The sequence below is a fragment of the Sus scrofa genome, chromosome 6 (genome assembly GCF_000003025.6).
Source record: "Sus scrofa isolate TJ Tabasco breed Duroc chromosome 6, Sscrofa11.1, whole genome shotgun sequence".
NCBI classification, from domain to species: Eukaryota; Metazoa; Chordata; class Mammalia; order Artiodactyla; family Suidae; genus Sus; species Sus scrofa.
The window spans coordinates 34,475,265-34,497,172 of NC_010448.4; the positions used below are offsets into that span (position 1 = coordinate 34,475,265).

Sequence of the window (21,908 nt, forward strand, 5' to 3'; positions counted from 1 at the left end):
ACCAGCGGCTCAAGGGTAGCTGGATGGATTGGCTCAGTTCTTACGGGATATTGGCTGGAGTCTGCCCTCTGTACTTTACACGGGAGCCTCTCCAACTCAGCAGCTTGCTTCTTAAAAGCATGCAAGCCAGGAAGGCAGTAGAGTTGGCCAGCCAGATGAAAGTCATGATTTTCTGGACCTGAATCACAGAAGTGACATCTCATCACCTTTGCCATAGCCGATGGTCAGAAGCAAGTGTCTAGGCCCGTCTTCACTCTGTTGCAGTAAATGACTACCAGGAGGCAGGAAGCTGTAGGGTCATTTCTAAATGGTTGAGTTCAACTAGAATTTTCTGGTGTCTTTTATGTACCAGGCACTGTCTATCTCCCAGGACCTCCTTTTTGTGAGGTGTTTTATGTGTTAGGGCCTTACTCATTTTTCACAGCTATGAACACTTTGGGACCTAAGCAAGATCTCTGTTGAGGAAAGGAGGGAAACTGCTAACTTCCTAATGTAAATGAGTTAGCCAGTTCCTTCTCCTTTATTATAAGGTGGTCAGAGAGAAGACAGACAGACAGGCGCACAAACACACACACACACACACACACACACACACACACACAGAGTGAACTAGTTCTGAGGGGCACTGGCAGAGTAATGGTCACTGTCCTGGGTGCTGTGAACACAAAAGTGCAATGCTCCCCCATATCCATCCCTGCCTTGGGGGAGCATGCTGGGTAATGGGGAGAAGGCAGGTAAATTCACAGGCCTGGATAGAGGCCAGACCCAAAGGGGGAGGTGGCAAAGCAGTTCTCCTTAGAGCAAAAAGAATTATCGCTTGTTACAGGGAGGTACTAGACACAAACTTTTAGCCTTTGTGAAAAAGCAGCTCCCCTCCTTGAACGGAACCTCGTTTTCCCTGGCTAACCACTGGGGGCTGGTGGGGACTGCCAGTCACAGATTGTAACTCCACTTGGCTATACGGGTGGACTTGATATCCAAGATGGATCGATCTCCCATCCCCTTGGCTATAAAATATGTGACCTACGCCAAGCCAATCAGAGCCCTTCTCTGGAGCGAAGCCTTTTCCCAACTGGTCAGGGAGCAGCTGCTGTAAGTCGGAACCCCATATACACAGAGAGGAGGCAAAGAAAGAGAGAGAGAGTGAGACCTATGGCATCAAATCCCTGGTTCCCATCTTTTTTTCAGGCAAGCGTTACTTCTGCCCTTCCTGGACATGTGACTCAATAAATCTTTTTACTTACTTGAAGTCATTCAAACCGGGTTTCTATCATTCTCCAACCATCAGACCCTGAATTACAGGGCTACCATTTCACCCACTGCTAAAAGCTGCAAATCTTCCTGGGAGAAGTGATCCAGAGAGGCAAACTCTTACTCAAGTATAAATGACAAATGTCAGCCCCTTTCTTGAAAGCAGTCTGTGATTATGGGTTTATTTGAAAATATACAGGGCCGTAAATTTAAGGTAGAGACAATCAAGAATCCTTCATCATGTTCACAAGTAAAAAGAGCTTGTGGGAGTTCCCATTGTGGTTCAGCAGGTTAAGAACCCAACACAATGTCCCTGAGCACATGGGTCCAATCCCTGGCCTTGCTCAGGGGGTTAAGGGTCCAGAACTTCCATAAGCTGCAGGTGCAGCCACTAAAAAAAAAAAAAAAAAAAAAAAAGCTTGTGATTCAGATTCGGAAAACCTGAATTTGAAGCCTGACTCTACAATTAGCAACGTCCTTCATTTCTCTGGGCATCCATTTCTTCATCTGTAAAATGGGAACAAGAATATTTCTGCTCTTCCTATCTTACAAGGTTGTCATGTAGAAAAACGGCAACATTATTTTGTCTCCCTACAGCCAACATCCCTGGACGTGTTATATGAAAAACATCTTAACTTTTTATTTGGATGAATGCCAATGAGCAGACATGTGAATAGCTCATCTCACTAGCAGGGTTCAGCATCTTCGGATAAAAGTAAAGAAGGGCTTAAAACAGGATTGAGGAGTACACATGAATCTACAGAGCAAGAGCGTAAGTCTGGCCCCCACTTGGTGTGGATCCAGATATATTTTCATTGTTTTTTCTATTTAATTTTTAAATTTCAGTTTTCCCTTCAAAAAAAAAAATTTAACATGCACTTGAGAAAATTGTTAAACAGTGTAGAGACAATCCACTCCACCTCCAGTCATATCACCTGAGATAACCACTGTTAACACTTCTGTGTAGCCATGACATACTTTTCATCCAGATGTCAACATTTATTTCCTTAAATGCATCTTACCCAACACACTCTGCTCTATACCCTGTTGATGTGGTTTTAATTAAGGTCTTGGAGGCCTTTACACATCATCACATACGATTTTCTTTTAAGATCAGAAGTCTTGATTTACCAATGTGCTGGATCAGGTATCCAGTAAAGGGATCAGTAAGTATTGTTAAATGGAAGATACAAGCAAGGGGAAGTGGGATATAAGGGAGGAGTCAGGAAATGAGGGTGATAAGAAGGAAAGAAAGAGGAAGAAAGGAAGGAAGGGGGGAGGGAAGGAATCAAGGCGGGGAGAGAGGAAAGAGGAAGGGAGGGAAAGAGCCGGAGGGCAAAAGGAGTTCCAAAGCGGTGGGCCACGCCCCCTGCCCGCCCCCGGCCCGCCCCCAGCCCGGACCCCGCCCCTAGTCCGCAGGCTGCGGCGCCACCTCCAGCCGCCAGGGGCCGCCACTCGCAGCTACCTGCTCTCTGCGCGCGCGGCGGGCCCTCTCTCCCGCCTCAGCGCCAGCCGGTCGCCGACCCGCCGCCGCTCTTGGGCTCCGGCCGGGTCTCGCGCGCCGTCTTCTCGTGAGGGGCCTCGCGCCGCCCGGCGCTCGCCGTCCCCCTGCCTCGCGGCGCGGGGTCTCGCGGGCCCCGCTCCCGCCCTCCGCTCGCCTGGCCCGGACCGGAAGCGGCGCCGCACGGCCTGGGCCTGGCGCGGGGGGCGGGCACCGGGGCCCGGTCGGACATGGGCAAGAAGCACAAGAAGCACAAGTCGGACAAACACCTCTACGAGGGTGAGGAGTGGGCCGCGGTGGGGGGCGGCGAGCCCGCGGCTGCTCGGTGGGGTTTACGTTCCTTCGAGACCACTCTGGAGCATCCGAGGCGGGCCGGGGGGATGCCCAGGTCCCTCGGGCAGGCCCGGACCCGCGAAGGGGGCGCGGTCCATCTGAGCCGCACAGACCCCACGCAGGGGCGGCATTCGAACCCGAGACCCCCGGCCCGGGAGGGTCTCCTGTGGGGAGATGCGAGGCGGCCTCGAAAGGCCCGGGAGCGTTCGGGACGGCCACTTGGTAAGTGCCTGTCATTCAACAGGTGCTTCGCGGGGCGCCCACTGCGTGCCCCGGGCCGCCTTGGCCTGTGCGCCTCCTTCTTCCCCTGCCCAGGGGTCACTCTGCTCGTGGATACCGCCCAGCGAGGCCCTCCTTTAATCGAGACCCTTTTCTTTCGTTCAAGAATATGTAGAGAAGCCCTTGAAGCTGGTCCTCAAAGTGGGAGGGAACGAAGTCACCGAGCTCTCCACGGGCAGCTCCGGGCACGACTCCAGCCTCTTCGAGGACAAAAATGATCATGACAAACACAAGGACAGAAAGCGGAAAAAGAGGAAGAAAGGAGAGAAGCAGGTTCCAGGGGAAGAAAAGGGGAGGAAACGGAGACGAGTAAAGGTAAAGTCATTGCATTGCTTCAGCTTTTTTTGGTGCTACCACTTTCTGAGCATTGCCGCCTCCCGCTGCCAATCTTTTTACTTATTTTGTGTCCAGTGAAATGCTCAGCTGCCTATAAAATCAGACTTGTTTTGAGGAGGAGCAGGGCAGAATAGGAACGTGAATCACCTGTGAGCTTCAGCAGCTCTTTATTAGACTAATTGTACGCACACATCAGGTGATCGAGCTAAGTCCTGATTTTCAGGAGCTGCTTCAGAGTGCTTTTTCTATCTAGGAAAGGTTAAAGTCATGCTCAGTAAAGCCTCAGTGTTCGAGGTTTGTGGAAAACAGTCGTTTGAAAAGTGAATGAGTATGACTGAATCACTTTGCTGGACACCTGAAACTAACACAGTTAGTATATCAACTATATATCAGTAAAAAAAAAAAAGTGAGTAGGATCTCTTGGGGTTCAAATTTTGTTCCAAGATAAGTACCGTTATGCCACATGCATGATGAACAACTTTCATCTTTTGAAACAAAGTTTGAGTCTGTTGAAGAGAAAATTGGATTAGAAAACTTTAAGGACTATGACACCAGTAATTTTTAAAAAAAGTTTTCTTAATCACACACGGTTAATAGAAAAAAGCTGGGAGGAGTGAGCTGCCATCTTGGTTTCTAAGCTGGGTAAAACAATAACTAACTTTCCTTTCAAGGATGATCACATACACACTTGGAATTGTCCTACATTTATTCTGCGCTTCCTAAATATAACTTGTCACTGAGTGACTTGTTAATTTTTTTTGTTTTTTCTTTTGCTTTTCAGGGCCACACCTGTGGCATATGGGGTTGAATCAGAGCTACAGCTGCTGGCCTCCACCACAGCCACAGCAACCCAGGATGTGAGCTGTGGCTGCAACCTACACCACAGCTCACAGGAACACCAGATCCTTTCACCCAGAGTAAGGCCAGGGATCAAACCCGTGTCCTCATGGATACTAGTCAGGTACATTACCACTGAGCCATGACAGGAACTCCAAAGCGACTTATTATTAATGACTGGATTTTGAAGCTAGGTTTCTGTAGGTTTAGTTGTAAGTTTATATATACAACAGAAGTGTTCTGGTCCATGTGATTTTTTTTTTTTTTTTTTTTTTTTGGCTTTTTAGGGCCACACCTGAGGCATATGGAGGTTCCCAGGCTAGGGGGTTGAATCGGAGCCGCATCTGCTGGCCTACGCCACAGCAACACCAGAACCTTAAACCCACTGAGTGAGGCCAGGAATCGAACCCACAACCTCATGGTTCCTAGTCAGATTTGCCCCTTCTGCTCTACGATGGGAACTCCTGGTCCATGTGATTGAACACACTGATAAGTCACTAAATCTTAGAGGTTTCTTTCTTTGGAATTTCTTAATTCTATTCTTTTCTGCCCTGGTCTTTATTGCCTTTGTCTGTGACTGTGACAGCATAAAAAAAAACTTAATGTTTCTTTCTGAAGTTCCCATTGTGGCACAGCAGAAATTAATCTGACTAGTATCCTTGAGGATGCGGGTTGGATCCCTGGCCTTGCTCAGTGGGTCAGGGATCTGACATTGCCATGAGCTATGGTGTAGGTCACAGACACAGCTCAGATCCTGCATTACTGTGGCAGTGGTGTAGGCTGGCAGCTGTGGCTCTGATTCAACCTCTAGCCTGGGAACTTAAATATGCTGCAGGTGTGACCATTTAAAAAAAAAAAAAAAAAACCCACACTTCTTTCCTAAATTGTAAAAGCCACATATGTGTTTTGTTTTTGTTTTGTTTTGTTTTGTTTTAAGAAAGTCAAGTGGAGTTTCCGTTGTGGCTCAGGGAGTTGAGGACTGGGTGTTATCTATGTGAGGATGCAGGTTCCATCCCTGGCCTTGTTCAGTAGGTTAAGGATCCCTCTTTGTCTTCAAGCTGTGGTGTAAGCAGATGCAATTCAGATCCAGTGTTGCCTTGGCTGTGGCATAGGCCCCAGCTGCAGCTCCAATTCGACCCCTAAAAAAGTCAAATAATGCAGAAGTGAACAAAATGGAGGACAAAAAGGCTTACCCCACCCCAGAACGTCATTTAGTCTTCCTCTCCAGAAATAATCCGGTTTTTTAAAAAATTATTTTTTATTAGTAGTAAAGTTTGAACATAGTTTTTAAAAGTCAGGAGTACTATAAGCATGGAGTTTGCTTGTGGCTCAGCAGGTTAAGGATTCGGCATTGTCACTGCATTGTCTAGGTTTATCCCTGGCCCAGGAACTTCCACATGTGGTAGGCATGGCCAAAAAAAGAGTACAAAAAGCCTTTTAACATCAAACATAAAAGTCTTCTCCATCTTGGAGTTTTACTTCCCAAACTTTTAATTTTTTTTCTTTGGATATTTATCTTCATTTCTAAATGTGGGTCTGTATTGCGGTTTACTGACTTACCGGTTTATGTCTTTTACTGACATCATGTTACAGAAGATGAGCGCTCAAATTAGCATTCTTGTCCTGCTCCACCCCCACCCCCCCAATTTCCCTTCCTGCTTTCTCCCAGTGTGTGTACATCACAGTTGTTGGTTAAGTCAATATTCAGTGTTTATTCCTTTTTTTTTTTTTTTTTTAGGGCTGCACCTGAGGCACATGGAGGTTCCCAGGCTAGGGGTTTAATCAGAGCTGTAACCCTTAGCCTACACCAGAGCCACAGCGACACGAGACATGAGTCTGACCTACACCACAGCTTATGGCAATGCCAGATCCTTAACCAAATGAGCGAGGTCACGGATCAAATCTGTGTCCTCGTGGATGCTAGTCAGATTCATTTCCACTAAGCCATTATTTCTAATTATTGTTCACTGGAGACAAATGTAATCTATAGATCCAATCTTGACCAGCTGGTTAATTGCTTTCATTTATTTGGTTATTGTGTACTGATTCTTACCAAACTCTGATTTGTAAAACCCATCTGTTTTGTATTTTTCACATCATCAAACACTTTTTTTTGAGACATTGCAGCCCTCTGCCCCATCCTGCTCTGGCCTGGGTGAGTTGTTCTCTAGGCCTCCTGGGGCTCTCCTTTGCCTGCCTCCTAGGTCCCATGTCTTCCTCTTGATTTACTCTCTTTTTCTGGTGGAGTCTGTGAACTTCCTAAGAAAGCATTCATAGGTGGTAGGTTTTTATAAGTTCTCACATATCTGAAAATCTTTATTCTACTCTCATATAGTCTCCTTATATAGATTGATGGTTTGATTTAGCATGGAATTCCAGATTGGAAATTATTTTATCCTAGAATTTTGAAAACATTGCTTGTTATCTTCTGGCTTCCAGATCTGCTATTGAGAAGTCTGTTGCCACTCTGATGCCTAGTCCTTTGTATATGACCAATATGTGCTCTCTTGAGACTTTTCGGATCTTCTCCTTTATCTTCAGTGTTCTGTTGCACAATGAATAATCTTGCCTTCAGTTCTGAGATGTTTGCTTAAAGTATTTCTGTGATAGTTTTCTTCCCTCTATTCTCTTCTCTCTTTCTAGAACCCCTGCCATCTAGATGTTGAACTTCTGGATTTCATTATGTTTTCTCTCCTTTTTTTCCTCTCTCTGTTTTTGTGTTCTTCAAGGAGAGTTCCTAAACTCTGTCTTCTGGCTCTGCTGTTGAATTTTACTTCAGATCTTGTCTTTTGAATTTCCAAGGACTTTTTCCTGGCCTCTAATTGTCCATGTTTAATAGCATCCTGTTCTTGTTTTTACTTGCAGTATCTTTTTTTATTTCTCTGAGTATGTTCATTGACGGGGGTTAATTTTGTTATTTTTCTTTTACATTTTCTTTTGCTCCTCATGCTGTGTCTATTTTCCCCTCAAGTTCTTCAGTTTTTTTCGGTCTCCTTTTATGTTAAAAGCATCATTTAGTTACCTGTTGCGCCTCTGTAATCTGTATTTTAGATGTGCAACACAAAAGGCTGATGATATGCTTTGTGCCTGGTTCGTCAGCTGATGGACTTCACTGTAGGTCTTTAAGCAGAGACCTGATCATTTGGTGGGGAACTGTCAAATATCTCTCCTCTACTGATGTTTTCTCTGGGCTCTTGAGTTTCTCCAGAGAAAAATTCTTCCTGGGAGAAGGATTTTATCTGGCTGCTGGTATTTCAGAGCCAGCCAAGGAAAGGAGGCTGCAGGTCTTACCACCCAGTGCTCTGTTTTCTCCCCACTTCTGACTGGCCTCCAGGTTTGGAGATTCTCTGGTTCCTTATGGCTCCAGGGTTTCTAGGTTTCCGGGTTTGAACTTTTCTCAGCGCTGTCTCACCTGCAGTACAGGTGTCCTGCTTTCTCTGACCTATAGACTCCTTTGCTTGCCTTTGCTCTCCCAAGCGTGTTGACATCTTTCATTCACTGTCATCTCCTCTGTATTCTTTCTTCCTGCCATTGTCTTGTTTAACTGAAAGTTGAAAGAACCCCTTTTAACCACTTCTGGTTTTTTAGTTCTGGCAGTTACCACCATGATGCCAGCTGATAGACTCATTTCTTGTTTTATCAGTTATTTCATCTTTTTAGTAACTGTATCATCTTTGGTTCTATTGCTGTACCATATTTTATTTTATATAACTTTTAAAAGTTACAAATAATGCTGCATTGAACCCCGTTGTTCACATCTCTTTGTATATTTTATAAGAATGTCTTCAAGGTAGGTTCCTGGAAGCGTCCCCTCTGCCCCCTCCCCCTTTTTTTTTAGGGCCTCACTCACAACATATGGAAGTTCCTGGGCTAGGGGTCAAATGGGAGCTGCACCTCTTGGCCTATGCCAGATCTCAGCTGTGTCTGCGACCTATGCCACAGCTCACGGCAACACCAAATCCTTAACCCACTGAGTGGGGCCAGGGATCAAACCCACATCCTCATGGATACTAGCTGGCAGTTCATTACCACTGAGCTACAACAGGAACTCCCCCTCTGCCCTTGCTTGAATGTGGCTCTAAATATCAGTAACCTATGTATTTTTATTGCATTGCAAATTCAGATGCTTTTGGATCCGTAATTTCATTTGGACATAATACCCTGCAGAGTAGGGCAAGTCAGTGGGTGGTTTCCATTTTACAAAAGGTAAGGCAGAATTCAAAGAAATGAAGTAAATTTGCCCACAGTCTCACTTCTCTAGGATTCAGGGGTAGGGGCCATGGAACACTTCCGCATTTCTCTGGAGTGTCTTTGGTTCAGAAGAGACTGTTTTGGTTATCCTTTTTTCCAGGCCGGACTAGGGGTGGGGAGGAGGGCTCTTGCTAGGGAGACTTGCAGAAGGGCATTTCTCAGTGAGCTATGCACTGGTTCTCCAGGGAGTTTTAGGAACAGCAGTTGCCTCTAATCTCTTCTTGGAGAAAGTCAGCTGTGTGTTAACTCTGGACCTGAAAGAGGCTAGAGTGTGTGTGGTTCCGAGGGACTGATGACTTAGCTGTCAGTTCCATGTAGCGGAAAGGAGGAAGAGCACAAGAAAAATTATGCCTTTTCCCTTTTAAAATGTTTTTTAAAAGGCATTCATAACTTCTCATATTTCATTAGACAGAACTTAATCACTTAGCCACCCTAGCTACTCAGGAGGCTGGGAAATGTCTTTTAGTTGGGGGAAGGGGTGGGGGCATTGTATCCAGTAAAAATCAGGAATCTGTTACTTAGGAAAATAAGGAGAAAATAAAGGTTTGGGAAAGCACACATGCTTATCACACAAAACCCTATAATTTTTCAAAGATGTTTTAGTTAAGTGATTTTCTGATTTTGAGTAGGAACACTCTGATTATAGTAGTTTAAATGCCCCAACAGATAGGATCAGTAGTATCTCTGCCTGTAGAACTGTGGTGTTTAAGACCACCCATAGCATTAAGAATACAACATGCCGAGTTCTCGTCGTGGCTCAGTGATAATGAACCCGACTAGTATCCATGAAGATGTGGGTTCAATCCCTGGCCCCGCTCAGTGGGTTAAGGATGTGTGGTGTAGGTTACAGATCTGCTCAGAACTCTAGTTGCTGTGGCTGGCAGCTGCAGCTCCAATATAGTCCCTAGCCTGGGAACTTCCACATTACCACAGCAAAAGAAAGAAAAAAGAATACAGCATGCTTTAGGTTTTTTTAAATTTTATTTTATAGGGAGTTCCCGTCGTGGCGCAGTGGTTAACGAATCCGACTAGGAACCATGAGGTTGCGGGTTCGGTCCCTGCCCTTGCTCAGTGGGTTAACGATCCGGCGTTGCCGTGAGCTGTGGTGTAGGTTGCAGACGAGGCTCGGATCCCGCGTTGCTGTGGCTCTGGCGTAGGCCGGTGGCTACAGCTCCAATTAGACCCCTAGTCTGGGAACCTCCATATGCCGCGGGAGCGGCCCAAGAAATAGCAACAACAACAAAAGACAAAAAAAAAAAAAAAAATTATTTTATAGCCACACCCACAGCATATGGAAGTTCCCCGGCCAGGGACTGAATCCAAACCACAGCTGTAACCTACACCACAGCTATAGCAACGCCAGATCCTTTAACCCACTGCACCAGGCCAGGGATCAAACCCAAGTCACTGCAGTCAGATTCTTAACCCACCACAGCACAGTGGGAACTCCAACATGCTTTTGTTTTAATCAGACCACAATCTAGATACCACCCTTTTGGAAGTCTGCTGGTGTTTTTGTTTTTTGGTTTTTGTTTTTCCTGTAAACATTTGAGTGCTAAGCAGTTGACAGAATTTGCTTGCTGGCAACTTATTACATAACATTACCCTTTCCTAAGGATTCAGCCTTATGTTTTCAAGTCATTTATTCTCACATTATATAAAAAATAAGAGCTTATGAAAAAAATCCTCATACCATTTGACCTAGTAATATAGGCACAAGAGGACAATTAAGCAAAGCTAAGATTCAGAGTGCCCGTCATGGCTCAGTGGTTAACAAACCCAACTAGCATCCATGAGGACGCAGGTTTGATCCCTGGCCTCACTCAGTGGGTGAAGGATCTGGCGTTGCCCTGAGCTGTGGTAAAGGTTCAGATGTGGCTCGGATCCTCAGTTGCTGTGGCTCTGCTGTAGGCCTGCAGTTACAGCTCTGATTGGACCCCTAGCCTGGGAATCTCCGTATGCCACAGGTGCGGCCCTAAAAAGACGAAAAAAGCTAAGGTCCACTAGGCAAAATTTTTCGTTGGCCATTATATTGATGATTTATAAAAATTATAGACATTTATAACATCATTTTAAGTAAAATGACAACCATACATATGTTTGTGTATGTGTGTGTGTGTGTATACACCTCTATAATGATTACTAAAAGCTACACATACCTTTTACAAATGACAGCTAGTACTTAGAAAGCATGTGTTACATGCTAGGTTCTCAGCTTAGTGCTCTATGTTATCTCACTTTACTCCCTACCATAAACCTATGAGACTGAGTTTATCATCTCTTTTTTTTTTATTGTAAAATATACATAGCATAAAATTTACCATCTTAGCCATTTTTAAGTGTCCAGTTCCGTAGTGTTAACTATACACACACTGTTGTATCACCGATTTCTAGAACTAATTCATACTTACAAAACAACTTGCCATTTCCCCCTTACCCAGCCCCTGGTAACCACCATTCTGCTTTCTGTCTGTGGGTTTTGACCGATGTAGATAGCTCATACACGTGTAGTACAGTAACGCAGTATTTGTCTTTTTGTGACTGGCTTTTCACTTAACATAATGTCCTCAAGGTTCATCCATGTTGTGGTATGTGTTACAATTTCCTCCCTTTAAAGGCTGAATTGTATGGATATATTACATTTTGTTTATCCACTCATGCATTAGTGGCCATTTGGTTTGCTTTTTACCTTTTGGCTTTTATAAATAATGCTGCTGTGAACATGGGAATACAAGTATTTCTTTGAGCTCCTGCTCTCAGTTCTTTTGGCTGTGTGTATATCCAGAATAGAATTGCTGGGTCATGTTATATTCTCTTCATAAATGAGAAAACTAAGGCTCAGAGAAGTTGAGTAACTTGCTTAGGGTCACACAGTCAGTGCCAGAACAAGGACTCAAATCCTGCCATTAAGGCCGTTAGGCTAAAAGAGTTGTTAAAATGGACACCAACCTCCACCCCCTTCACAGTACATGGAAGAATAAAATCAGTGCCCTGACTGAGGCGACATTCTAGTTCTGAGGCTCCTGAAATTCCTTAGAGCTGGGGGATCACGGAAGACTTTGCTCAGGAAATAGCATTGGAGCTGATCTTTAGAAATCAGAGTATAGTGAGATTATACTACACTCAGCATGGGGTCAACTATATATTCTGAGCTATTATTGTAGTATAATAGAAATATTCTTTTCATATCATTAAACATAAAGGATCATATGTCTAAAGCCATTTATACTTCATGAGGTACTTCAGATATTTTCAAAGGTAATCTAACAACTCAATTTATATGCTGACTTAGGAGGCTGATCCCTGAACAAAATGCTAATTTTGCACAGAGATTTGGAGTTAAGGAAGCTTGCACACAAAGTAGAAAATAACACTAGCGTGAAAGTGGGCAAATGTGAGGGTGTGTAGGGAATATAAAGTAGTTCTCTTTTTTCAGCGCAGAACACATGAAAGGGGTGAGTATAGGATAAGATCTGAAAGGCAGTTGAGATGTCAGAGTAGGAAGTTTTAACTTGAATATGTAAGCTGTGGAGAGTCAGAAACTTTGAGTGAAGTTGAGCCTTAGTGATGTTAATCGGTTAACCGTATCTAGCAGATATTGGAGTAGAGGCTGTGTGTAAGGAAACCTACTTAAGAGGCGTTTCGGAGTTCCCGACGTGGTGCAGGGGAAATGAATCCGACTAGGAACCATGAGGTTGTGGGTTCGATCCCTGGCCTCTCTCAGTGGGTTAAGGATCCGGCATTGCCATGAGCTGTGGTTTAGGTCGCAGATGCAGCTCAGATCTGGTGTTGCTGTGGCTCTGGTGCAGACCAACAGCTGTAGCTCTGATTGGACCCCTAGCGTGGGAGCCTCCGTATGCCGCAAATGCAGTCCTAAAAAGCACAAATAAATATAAATAAATAAATAAATGGCTTTTCATTGAAATAGTTTAAATAAGAGGTCTAAATTCTTTTACTGAGACTCAGACCTGTTCTTCTGAAAAGCATAACCCTAACCTTAACTTCTGTCTTAACAGCGTTACAAGTCCGTTTCGAGTTGAGATGCTCAAAGGAATTAAGCTAGTTCCCTTACAGATGTTATCAGAATAAAATGACAGGGGTTTTTGTAAATTTCTTTTTTTTTTTTTTTGGTCTTTTGTCCTTTTAGGGCTACACCCACGGCATGTGGAGGTTCCCAGGCTGGGGTCTAATCAGAGCTGTAGCCGCCGGCCTACACCACAGCCACAGCAATGCCAGATCTGAGCCGCATCTGCAACCTACACCACAGCTCATGGCAACGCCGGATCCTTAACCCACTGAGCAAGTCCAGGGATCAAACCTACAACCTCATGGTTTCTAGTCGGATTCGTTAACCACTGAGCCACGACGGGAACTCCTTAATTTTTAAAAATCTTGAGTATTAATGTATATAGGATATTATTGATAACGCTACAGTTAAGTAAAACTTTGTTTTATTTTTATTGAGGTAACATTGGTCTATAACATATTTCATGTGTGCAGCTTTAATATTTCTCCTTTTGTATACACTACAGCATGCTTACCACCAAAAATGTAGTTTCTCTCCATCACCGTATAGTTGATTCCCTTTACCCTTCTAGCTCCTGCTGACCCGTTCCCTTCTGGTACCACTACTCTCTTCTTTGTATCTTTGTATTTGGGTTTTTTTTTGGTTTGTTCATTTATTTTGTTTTCTTGTTTGTTTTTTATATTCCGCATGTGAGTATTTGTCTTTCTGTGACTTATTTCACTTAGCGAATAATACCTCAAGGCCCATTCATGTTGCAGATGGCAAGATTTCATCTTTTTATGGCTGAGTAATATTTCATTGTGTGTCTGTGTGTGCATGTGTGTGTTTATACACATATATATATATAGATATATAGATATATACATACACCACATCTTTTTTGTGTGTGTTCATCCATTGATAAGCGCTTAGGTTGTTTCCATATCTTGGCTATTATAAATAATGCTGCAGTGTACATAGGAGTGCTTGTGTCTTTTCAAGTTAATGTAAATAAAATGTAAAACTTGTTCATATAAACTCCTATTTTATTAAAGCACTTACTAGGTCCCAAAGAGCATATGTAACCCATAAAAACTAACGTTCGAGTGTTTACTATATTCCAGGCATGTTCTGAGTTCTTTATGTTTACTATTTTAATACTTAATAACTTTATGGGGTAGGTACTCTTATTATCTCATTTTGTTGCTGAGTTAGCTGAGGCATAGAGGATGAAGTAGTTTATAACTAGAGAGGAAAAATGAATGGCTATCATCATTAAGCAGAGTGGGAATTTTGTCACAGTGCAATTCATTGACTTCTGTGCGAATCTGACACACCCAGGAGGGCTGCTGTGGCTTATTCAAGTTGGCAGAAGATTCTCCCCCCTTTTTTCCCACTCTGCCTTTCCCTCTTGAGGTTGTCACCTTAATCACAAAGATCTTCCTGGAGAAGAAAGGACTCTGGCTAGGAACAGAAGAGTTGGTCTTCAGATAGAAGGATTATTTATTTGTTTCTTTATTTAATAAATATTTACCAGAAACATGTACAAGATTCAAATGATGAAGATAATCTCTGTGGGAGCCCAGAGTTGGGCTGGAGAATCAGACACAAAAGGATAAAAAACTGTATGGCCCAGTGAATTCTCATAGAGGTGTGAATAAAGTGTTCTGTGAGTCCAGAGGAAAGTGTTTCTCATTTCTACCTTGAGGAACTAGGGGAAGGCATCGTGGAGATAAGAGCCAAATTGTGTGGCAGATGCTGTTTTGAACCTAGGGCCAAAGGTGTGAAGTATAGCTTCAAAGTCATAAAGCTGCTTTTTCAGTTGAATTCTCAAATCAGCTGTTAAAGTGAAGTTCTGAAGTTGTTTTGTACACTTATCACCTAGGACTTCAGTTGTTAATTCTCATGTTTTCATGTGCCTGTTTCATGCTATCTCTTATGATTGATTAATTCTGCAAATATTATGTATTAGGCATTATTGAACTTGGAGGTCCCCCGGAACTCCAGTGAAAGAAGCAGTAAGTGCTACAGTACTAATAAAATGAGCAAAGATTTGCTTCAGAAGTGTTACTCACAAATTAATAAAATAACTTGCCATCGAGTCATGGATAAATTAGAATCTAATCTGAAATAACATCTCTTTCTCTCTCCTGCCTCAGACCTTCATGCACACAGGATATTTACACTCCCTGGGATTCTGTTACATCCTCCTCCTACTTCCACCCCCAAACTGGCTAAATTCTTTCTCCTTCAGACCTCAACTTAGATCTTCCTTCCTTATAGAGGCCTTCCCACACATCACCAGTCTAAATTAGATTTACCCTACAGTTAGTGTCTCCGTGAAATCTGTTTGGTTTTGGTTTTTTTTGTTTTTTTTTTTACTGAGTTGTTTAATGTCTGCTTCTATCTTAACACTCAGCTTCCTAAGGGCAGAGCTTAGGAAGTGTGTGTTTTACCTACCAGTGTATATCCACACAGTACAGCCTCATTTATTATTGAATGCATGAAAGAATGAGTATTCACTATGCACTAGGTAGGTACTGCACTAAAAATTCACATACAATATCTTATTTAATCTTAAAAGCAGTCTTCAAAGGTATGTATTGTGTCTATTCTAAAGATGATGAAAGTGGTCCCCTCTTAAAAATTATGTAGTTTATCCATTATCTCAGCTAACAAGTGGCGAAGCCAGAATTTGAACCCATTTTATAAACTGTAATTATAAACCCTTCTTCTTTGGCTACCTGAAGTTAAATTGCACTAGTATTTTTGTTTAGTTTTCTGTATGTAAATTGCAAAATTACTGTTAACCAGAACTGCATTAACCTCTGGTTTTACATATCTGTTACTTTTAGTGAGTGACATTTAACAGTAGGAGTCTATAATATATTCTGAATTATTAAAAAAAAGAAAAGTGGAAGGTTGGAATCAATGTTAGATGGAGAGAGAACTGTAAAGATCAAAGCCTCTGGTTTTATAGGTGAAACTGAGACTAAAATAGTGGAACGACTTGTGCAGGGTCACATTCTAGTAAATTAGAAACTAAAGCTCCTAATTCCTAGTTGGCAATAACATGTTACAGTATCTCCATTCGCTTTTGGGCAGTTTCCAGGTATATGTTTTTTATATTCTTTTTCTCTTTTGGACTCTAGCCCAGAAGGCTGTATTCTGTTTGCCATACTGAATCATAAAGTGGTTCCTGTAGAGTTTCCAGGTAGGGGTATAGTTCAGAGACATTATACCTTCCTTTGATACTTTTTCAGTTTTTCTATTTCATGATCATTTCCCCATCTTATGAGCCATATAAACTATGTAAGATGAATAAAAAGCAACATTTAAATCTCATCTCACTAGATGATAAAGAAGTCTAGTAAATGAGTACCTAAGAAGATCAGAGTGTGTTAAAGATGAAGCCGGAACTAAAACTTGAGCCTCTAGACCAGGTGTCAGCAAACTAGAGCCAGTACCACTTGATTTTCTAAATAAAGTTTTATTGGAACACAGCCACACCCATTGATTTACATATTGCCTATGGCTGCTTTTGTTCTATACTGGGAAGTTAGTAGCTGTTGATAGACATTACAGACCACAAAGCCTAAATATATGCTACCTGACCGTTTGCCAACTCCTACTCTAGATTTCTTGCACTATGGCCTTAGTTCTTTCCACCTAGGAGAGTACTTACTGCCTTTCAAGCTGTCCTTTCTCCACAATTTACATTTAATAGGAAGAGATCTTCTCTGTGGGGTTCTTTTTCCATTGAACAGATGTTCTAAACCTGCCAACCTATGAAAGATTCATGCTAGTTTTTCTGGGGAAAAAATAGAAAACTTTCCTGTGTCAAAAATTACTGTTCTGAAATACGTCATGAGGCTATAAAAAAATAGACACCAATCATCTTAATGGAAACTGATATCAAGTGCGCAAGAATACAGTTTATAACGTTCTCTGGAGCTTTAAGCAATCATATGTTATATATTAGAGGTTTTGGACCCTGAGAATAGACTGTGAAGCTCTATATCAGTGATACTCAAAGTGTGATCCCCACACCAGTGACACTCACATGGTCTGGGAATTTCTTCTTTTCTTTTCTTTTCTTTTTTTTTTTTTTTTTTTTTGTTTTTTTTTTTAGGAAAGAGACGTATTTAAGGTAGGATTTAATAAAGAGAGTAGGAGATGCTTGATGCTCTGCCCCAAGGTTGGCCATTAGCACCAGGGGAGCCAGTGAAGCCAGCAGGGCTGGGGCACCAAGGTCTCCAGGAACGCCCTGTTCACTGGGTTGGCCTGCTTCACCAGGAGGAGGACCAGCAGGGCCAGGGAGACCCTGGAATCCAGGGGAGCCAGTAGGACTTTGTTTTTCTGTCACCAGTGGAACCAGGGGGTCCAGGAACACCTTGCTCCAGCTTTGTCAGGCGAGCCGGCGGCACTTTAGGCTCAGGGAAAACCATCACAGTCTGACCATGGGCACCATCGGGGTCTGGGGCAACCACTGACCAGGGGGGCCAGTTTTACCCTTAGCAGCAACAGCACCAGGAAAGCCAAGGAGACTATTAGGGCAGGGGGACCGCATTCGCCAGTGGAACCCTTGGGAGCAGCAACAGCATCTGCATAAGGGAAACCATGGTTATCAGGTCCATCACACACGCCAGGGGGTCTAGGCAAGCCAGCAGGCCCCAGGTTTAATTTTTACCAATCATAGAGATTCTAGGGAGCTTGAAGGTAGTTTTCATGGTTTGTAACATTTACAGTTGTTTTCTAAGATTTACCTGTGATGTCCCTTACCCATTTTCTCTTAGGTGATTTGCCTTATTACATAATTTTGTAGATGCTCTTTCTGTAATCTTTGCTAATTCTTTGAGTTATTTGTATTTCAAGCACTTTATCTCTGTCAATAGCTAGTCTTTTAAGCTTTGTTTATGGATGAGAAAATCTTTCCCTACTCTTGGGTCTTGAAGATTTTTCTACTTTATATCAAGTTTTAAAGCTTTACTTTGTACAATTACATCTTTAATCTATTTGGAATTTACTTTTGCATATGGTATGAGGTAGAGATCTAATTTCGTATTTTCGGTCCATGTAGGTACCAGATGTCTCAGCACTACCCTTTTGCCATTCATTTATAATGCCACCTCTGATGTATCAAGATACAGATATATCTACATGCTTGGGTCTGTTTCTGGATTCTATATTCTGTCCTGTAGGTCTGTTGTCTATCCCTATGTCAGACCCACATTGTCTTGATGCAAGTACTTTATACAAATAATATCTGGTAAAACATATTGTGACCTTATTCAAAACCATTCTGACTTTTCTTAATGATTCACTTTTCAAGATAAATTATACAATTGGCTTATCAACTCTCTTGAAAAATTCTGTCTTACAATTTTGATTGGCATTACATTGTTTTTAATAGAGCAAATTGACTATTTTTCAATTCATGAACATGGTATATCTTCTTTATTCAGGTCTTCCACAGTGACCTTTCAATAATATTTAATAATTTTTTCCTAATTTTTCCGTCTTTTAGTAGATTTACTCCTAGGTATTTTATCTTGTGTAAATAGTGTTATTTTTCTGATTGGTTATTTCTGGCATATAGAAGCACTTCCCCCCCAACATGTTATTCTCTCCTTTTCCAGTAGATGGCAGTAAAATACATTAAGATTTCATTATTAAGAATCTTTTCAGTGATAAAAGTATTTTTTTCCACTGAAGTTAAAATGATTTGTTTTAAAAGTTTTAATTGTAAAGTATTTCTAAATTATCTCCTTTTGTTCCATTTAGGAGGATAAAAAGAAGCGAGATCGGGACCGCATGGACAATGAGGCAGAAAAAGACCTCCAGTGTCAGGCCCCTGTAGGATTAGACTTGCCTCCTGAGAAGCCTCTTGCAAGCTCTTTAGCCAAACAAGAAGGTTAGAATAACTCTGAATTAACTGTCCTAAATGAAGAGGCTGAAATTATTTTAGGAATGATAGCTAGGGGAAGTGAGTGGGTTTTTAGCATTTGAGTTAAAGTTTAATATCTGTTTAATGAAATTTTTAAAATTTAAGTGTTCTTATTTCTATCACTGCTTAAGAGCTTTAAATTAGCTTCAGTTTTGTTTAATTTGATATTCTTTAACATATTTGAAAGATAATCACAATTTCTGTATGAGAAATTTAATGATGGTTTAAGTCATAGAGAAAATAAGATAAATAGTACTCTCTAGAATCTTTTTAAAATACCCTTTTCCTTCTTTACTTTAGAAGTAGAACAGACACCCCTTCAAGAAGCTTTGAATCAACTGATGAGACAATTGCAGAGGTAAATGTTTTTTCCAACATTTTTATAACATGGAAATCGAAATGGGAAATATAGATTCAAGCTATTTTTTTTTTAAGCCACATTTTGTGGCCTAAATCCAAATGTACTTGATTTAAAGTGGATGATAAATATTTTGCCTGGCAATAGAAGTACTCCAAGAGGCTGGCTTTTAAATGTTCTCATTTGGTTTGTTTTAACTGGCAGCTTGAAGAGTGTTACATAATACCCTTAATGGCAATTACTCCTTAATCTAAAGTAACTTCTGATGTTAAAGCTTTAAACTAGGAGTAAACAATACGGATATTTCCACTTTACAAATAGATGAAAATACCTTCTGTATGTTTGTGCATTGCTTATCATGTAATTCAACAATTACTAAGTCTGGGGGAAGAAACAAAATACCATGTAGGATTTGTGACCCTCTCATAAATGCATACATTTGCTCTAAAAAGTAGAATATCTGGATAAAACCAATGTTAAGTTCTTAAAAGGGAAAATAATAACTTGATCTTTATTAAAATATTTATTTTGAGGAGTTAGCATCGTGGCTCAGCAGAAACGAATCTGACTGGGATCCACAAGGATGCAGGTTCAATCCCTGACCTCGCTCAGTGGATTAAGGAGCCAGCATTGCTGCAAGATGGGGTATAGGTTGCAGACGAGGCTCAGATCCCGCATTGCTGTGGCAGTGGCGTAGGCCAGCAGCTACAGCGCCAATTCAACCTCCAGCCTGGGAACCTCCATATGCCTCAAGTGAGGCCCTAAAAAGACAAACAGACAATATTTATTGTGATACCTCTCTTTACTTAGAATTTGAATTTTCAGCTTGAAGACATTTACATTATGTGCAGAGGATTCATGGGTATAAGGCATGTAGTCTAACAATGAACTTGTCACTGTGACAGACTTATATGTCAACCCCAGAACACATCATAAATGATTTTTGAAGATAAAGCCTCTAGTGCTATCTGTACTCAACACCTATTCACCTTTGCAGTTAAGGTCAGAAATTAGTGGCTTCTCTTCCTTTTTGGTGTTACAGAGCAGTTGAGAAAATTACAGCTCAAGTCTTTACATTTGAATAAATCATTCATTACTTGTCCCAAAGGAGTGAACAGGTAAGTATTGAGCATTCCAATTCAGAATGTATGACTGTAAAGCATTTTATCTACTTTTTCATTTTTTTCTTTACAACGTAAGTCCATAATGTAGGTCAGTGATGTCACCTTAAAAGAAACCTACTTACCATAGTCTCTCTTAGTCCAAGGATATTCACATTGCTCAGAACATTTTGGGAATTAAGAACCCAGAGCCACATTTTTTTTTTTACTAGCCTTAGTGATTCTTCATCTTTGAGGCTCAGCACAAATGCTGGTAAAGAATATAATTGACCAAGTTTAGTAATGCCATTTATGGTCAAACCAAGTAGGACTCTATATTAAAATGACTAATTCTAGGGGGTCTCCGTAATTTTCTCTGAGAAAGTCCTCCAGAGAAGCTTCATGGTGTTATTCACAGTGGCTACTATGGGCAGCATGCATTGGGATGTATAAGTTCCAGACTGGATATTTTGCTTACTCTCTAGTCTCGAAGCCTAGGCATCCTGCTAGGAGGAACAAAGGCAGTTTCACACACACCTGAGTTTGGACTCCATCTCTCTGTTTTATCAGATTTGTGACCTAGAACAAATGATTTTTCCTCTCAGCCTAAGTATCCTCATCTAGGTGAGGTTATTGCCTCCTTGATAGCTTTTGTGAGGATTGGATAGAAAACAATATTAAGTGTTGGAGTTCCAGTCATGGCTCAGTGGTTAACGAATCCGACTAGGAACCATGAGGTTGCGGGTTCGATCCCTGGCCTTGCTCAGTGGGTTAAGGATCCAGCATTGCCGTGAGCTGTGGTGTAGGTTGCAGACGTGGCTCGGATCCCAAGTTGCTGTGGCTGTGGTGTAGGCTGGCAGCTACAGCTCCAATTCGACCCCTAGCCTGCGAACCTTCATATGCCGCAGGAGCGGCCCAAGAAATGGCAAAAAGACAGAAAAAAAGAAAAAAGAAAACAATATTAAGTGTCTACTATTGGACCTGGCCTGTAATAAATACACTTTTTAAATTGCCACTATTAATATTTTTAAACCATATTGTTGCTTTGATTTTTTGGAGTAAGAAAGCTTTGGTATGCCAGATTTCCAGAGGAAAATGTCAGCCTGATGAACTAATCATATAGAGCAGTGGTTCTCAACCCTGTCAATATTGGATATACAAAAACTCAACCCTAGAGGAACCAGTGCTTGGACCCACTCTCCTTTCCCCAAGAGATTCTCATGTAGTGGGTCTAGGGTAAGCCTCCCACCCCACTGGGATTTTTTATTTTTTTATTTTTATTTATTTATTTATTTTTTTTGTCTTTTGTCTTTTTTGTTGTTGTTGTTGTTGTTATTTCTTGGGCCGCTCCCGCGGCATATGGAGGTTCCCAGGCTAGGGGTTGAATCGGAGCTGTACCCACCAGCCTACGCCAGAGCCACAGCAACTTGGGATCCGAGCCGCGTCTGCAGCCTACACCACAGCTCACGGCAACGCCGGATCGTTAACCCACTGAGCAAGGGCAGGGACCAAACCCGCAACCTCATGGTTCCTAGTCGGATTCGTTAACCACTGCGCCACGACGGGAACTCCGGATTTTTTAAAGCTCTTCTAATGATTGTCATGCACAGCCAGAGTTAAGAACCCCTGACAGAAAGCACTGGATCTCAAGTTTCAGGGTTGAGGGCCTTTTTAATATTGGCTTTTTGAGTATCCTTTACAAACACAAT

At 42.0% G+C, this 21,908-nt stretch overlaps 1 protein-coding gene across 2 annotated transcripts in view; it reads left to right on the plus strand.

Annotated features, from left to right (window-relative positions):
- The window catches only part of BRD7 (bromodomain containing 7), a 41,615-nt gene continuing 22,450 nt past the window's right edge, over window positions 2,744–21,908 (plus strand). Inside the window, exons 1-4 of one of the 2 annotated variants that reach the window (XM_021094214.1) lie at window positions 2,744–3,031; window positions 3,471–3,679; window positions 18,579–18,708; window positions 19,042–19,099. In XM_021094214.1, coding sequence (XP_020949873.1) covers window positions 2,983–3,031; window positions 3,471–3,679; window positions 18,579–18,708; window positions 19,042–19,099 — 446 coding nt within the window. In that variant the 5' untranslated portion in view covers window positions 2,744–2,982. The remainder of the gene's footprint in view (window positions 3,032–3,470; window positions 3,680–18,578; window positions 18,709–19,041; window positions 19,100–21,908) is intronic. The other variant, XM_021094213.1, reaches the window with a different exon arrangement.